Raw genomic sequence first — 4,499 nt, forward strand, 5'->3', positions numbered from 1 at the left:
TCCCCTCTCTCTCTCTCTCTCTCTCTCTCTCCCTCTCTCCCTCTTCTCTCCCTCTCTCTCTCTCTCTCTCTCCCTCGCGCGCGCCCTCCTCTCTATCTTCTCTCTTTATATATCGCACTACTCTACGGAAGGTTCCTTACTACACCAATGCACAGAGATAGGGTGCGAACACGTCAGGAGATATTGCGCATGCGCGAGCACCGTTTCAGACTTGCAATTCGGACTGATAAAAGCAGGCTAATATAGCTTGTTGAGGGAGAGAGGGGTGGAAGTCTGAGGAAAAACCACAAGAGAGATATCTGAAGGTCGGTGAAATAAGACCTCTGTCAATGTCAGCTACATACCACTGATGGTATCCAGCGTACACAGAGTGATATAGTCAAAGATGTCGAAGGGCGTGTGACCGTCTGCTAGTGGCTCCAGCTGTTGGCAGAGCGTCGCAGCATGTTCGTTAACAATCGGTACGAACTCCTCCAGGATCTTGAAATGGAACGATGGCGTGAGTATCTTCCGATGCTGCCGCCATCTGTTACCCGTGCTGCGAATCAAACGCACTGCGTTAATGCGGCATTATAATATTTACATTTTACTTATTTATATTATTATATATATATATATATATATTATATAATTATATACATTTATTATTCTGCACTTGACGAGGCAGGCTCAGAAGTCTGTGCGTACTCGCTTCTATTCACCCTCCTCCATACCTTCTCCTTCTCTTCTTCCTCCTTCTCCTCCTTCTCCTCCTCCTCCTCCACATTCTCCTCCACCTGCTCCTTTTGCTCCTCCTCCTCCTACTCCTGCTCCTCCTCCTCCTCCTCATCCTGCTCCTCCTCCTGCTCCTCCTCCTCCTTCTCCTCCCTCTTCTCCTCCTCCTCCTCCTCCTCCCCTACTCCTCCTCCACCCCTCCTTCTCCGTCTTCTTCTTCTCCTCTTCCTCCTTCCCATCATCTCTCCTTGCCCTCCCCCGCCTCTACCTTCTATTTCTCCCCCTCCTCCCCCCGCCACCACCTCCTCTTCCCCCTTCTCCCCATCTCCTTCATATGCTACACCCTCGTTGCCTTCTGTCGTTCTAAACTGCACTAGTGCTGCTACCTGGTGACGAGGCCTGTACCAAGCCAAGGTCGTAAGAGGTCATATTCCCATGTCTTGTCCATGTGTTTTGAGCTGTGCAGTATTACCTGATGACATAAGACAAAGATATTATGCAATCAGCAGCTGAGAGCAGCGCAAGGACCAAGGGGTTGGCAGGAGGTTATGTTTTCACCGGCGTGTGTTTGTTCGTTTGTGCGTGTACAGCCTAACTGAAAAAGTTATGGACGGATTGTCATAAAATTTTCAGGATAGGTCAGAAATCGCCTAAATTAAAATTGATGAGATTTTGGTAGTGATCCGGATTCAATTAATTAATTAATTATTTAATTAATTAAATTTTCAGGATAGGTTAGAAATGGGGTAACTTAGAATTGATTACATTTTAGTGGTGATTCGGATCCAATTAATTATTTAATTAATTAATTAATTAATAACAATTTTTACAGTGAGAGAATTGAGCTGCCTTGGCGGAGGTCGGTGCTCTCCGAGTGCTCTAGTTATTATTATTTTATTGTTAGATATATTATATTATACATATATATGCATATATATATATATACATATATACATATATACTTATATAACAGAACAACAAATGAACACCAATGAAATAACACTGAAAACAAAAATTATAGCATATACTGTAATCAGTTACGTGCTTATAACGAACGTGTGTGTGTGTGTGTGTGTGTGTGTGTGTGTGTGTGTGTGTCAGCTCTAACCTCGGCGAACTCTGGACTGAACAGCATGACTAGGGGATAGCTGCTGAGCCAGAAGCGAATGATACCGTGCTCTCGCTGCTCTTCCAACAGTTGATGCTGCAGCTCCAACATATCTGCAACATTACACAACATGTCTGCAACATGACACAACTTATCTGCAACACAACATATCTGCAACACGATACAACATGTCTACAACATTACACAACATATCTACAACATTACACGACATGTCTGCAACATTGCACAACATGTCTACAACATTACATAACATGTCTACAACATTACACAACATATCTACAAACAACATTACACGACATGTCTGCAACATTGCACAACATGTCTACAACATTACATAACATGTCTACAACATTACACAACATATCTACAACACGACAAGCAACATATCTGCAACATTACACAACATGTCTACAGCACGACAAGCAACATATCTGCAACATTACACAACATGTCTACAACACGACAAACAACATATCTGCAACATTACACAGCATATCTGCAACACGACAAGCAACATATCTGCAACACGACACACATCTAGATCAGCATTAATGTTGCCCTACCCTACCTGCCCTTTTCTTACTAACCATCATTGCCCAATAAGCTTTGCTCTGCAGCGCATGCAACTCGTTCCAAGAAGCATCACAAATATTGATAAGGATTCTGGAACGCACGTTATTGCGCGAGAAAAACTGCTGACGTTTTAAAATTACGATAGTTCACAACTATTTACCATCGTTTCTGACTACAGCGTGCCACTCCCAGGGTACACATAATCATGTTCCCTTCATCCTTTAAATTGACTACGTCATGAATTTTCTATGGTAAAATTTGTAAAATTTGTGTTGCCATTTTTTACATTAAAAGTAAGAACTAACGGGACTACACGTATCGTCAAATTTTTGCCTGATAAGATTGTTTCTCAGCTAGTTAAAAATCCAAAAAACCTGGACGATTTGATATTATGTTCCTGACTTGCCCTCGCCCTTGCTATGGGCTATGTATGAGTCACGAGTGTATGTTCACATCAAACAATATAGTAAAATAGGAAGTATAATGCAGCAATTTAACCATAAAAGGTGAACAGAATCACTTAAATTCCCAAAACCCTAATCAGCAGTTCCCTTGTTCTCTGAAAATAATTCGACAATATCCCCAATTTCCTGAAAGTTCATGATCCTGTTCCGTTATTCCCTAAAGATATACTTCGTCGCACACTGTCGGTCCGGGTACGCATGCACTCTATGTGGCCCGAATGATTTTTCACCGAAGCACACATTCGCGTACAGAAATAAATCCACTATTCGTCAACACTACATCTGCTATAATAGCGCAAAGTTTTTCATCCGCATGCGCACCATAAACGGCATACTACACCCTCGAATTTTAAGATATATTATAATAGTAAGTGAATAAATAGTAGTATCTACCTTCAAATTTCTATAAGCATGAATTCACATTTGTCAGAAAACAACAGTGAGTTTCGATATCTTTATTTTTGGCCGATGACATGACATCCCGCGACTGTGTTACAAAATCCTCGATATATACAATTGAATGCCTGACGAACAAACCTATATTGATTTATATCTATTTGATCTGCTAATCGCTATCCATCACTTTTAATCCACCATATAATGCTGCCTACTTTATTATTTTATTTTTCATGATGTTTAAATGATAGACAAGCTCACACACACACACACACACACACACACACACACACACACACACACACACACACACACACACACACACACACACAAACACACACACACACACGCCCGTAGGCGCACATATACACATACCCCCTCCACACACACACACACACACACACACACACACACACATACACCCCCCACACACACATATACTCCCCCACACACATACACCCCCCTCCCCCCACACACACATACTGTTGTACTGCATTTCTAAATCCACGTTCATTCCTGTATAAGTTGTATACAGTGTATAAGCTGTAACGTATATATAATTATGATGAAGTAGAAATCCAAACTTGTTTCTTGAACTGCATATATATATATATAAGCTTTAACATCTGCTCCCGTCACATCTCTCCTTGCACACAAGGACAAAGCAACGCGCACACGCGACCACAACCAGCCTAGCTCCTCGATCCACTCCTACAACTCTGTCCTATAATATAATATAAGGAGTAGATAATAGAAGTAGAGTAGATAATAGAAGTGGAGTAAATNCACACACATACACACACACACACACACACACACACAGACCCTCAATGATAATTACCGCACTTTTGCATGTACAATGGCGTTTACTCTCGTGAGTCGAGTCGGCCATATAACGCGATTATAAATAAAGAATACACATGAATAATGAAAGCGTGATCATCAATAATTGACCGCAAATGAAATCAGCTCGGGTCATGTGCTACTAGCAGAATAATAGCTGCCAGATCTATTAGGGCATTCGCGGTAAGTGATATACAACAAGCGGTTGCGTGCGTCTAATCAGCAACGCATTTGCGTGCGCGTCAAACGCTGCAAGGCGCGCGCGCTACACGTGCGCTACTGAATAGCTTCCTCCACTACACCGCTACTCGCGCGCGCGCGCGTGCGTGCGTGCGTGCGTGCGTGCGTGCGTGTGTGTGTGTGTGTGTGTGTGTGTGTGT

General features: G+C 42.4%; 1 protein-coding gene across 1 annotated transcript in view; it reads right to left on the reverse strand.

The window, feature by feature from the left end:
• Nucleotides 1-1,933, reverse strand: part of LOC106819119 (cytochrome P450 4V2-like) — a 6,899-nt gene extending 4,966 nt beyond the window's left edge. Inside the window, exons 1-3 of the mRNA XM_014823783.1 lie at nucleotides 1,823-1,933; nucleotides 1,101-1,186; nucleotides 345-538 (exon numbers count right to left, since the gene is read on the reverse strand). Of these exons, the coding sequence (XP_014679269.1) occupies nucleotides 345-538; nucleotides 1,101-1,186; nucleotides 1,823-1,933 (391 nt within the window). The remainder of the gene's footprint in view (nucleotides 1-344; nucleotides 539-1,100; nucleotides 1,187-1,822) is intronic.
• Nucleotides 1,934-4,499: the final 2,566 nt, after the last annotated feature.

The sequence above is a fragment of the Priapulus caudatus genome, unplaced genomic scaffold (genome assembly GCF_000485595.1).
Source record: "Priapulus caudatus unplaced genomic scaffold, Priapulus_caudatus-5.0.1 Scaffold2868, whole genome shotgun sequence".
Classification (NCBI taxonomy): domain Eukaryota; kingdom Metazoa; phylum Priapulida; class Priapulimorpha; order Priapulimorphida; family Priapulidae; genus Priapulus; species Priapulus caudatus.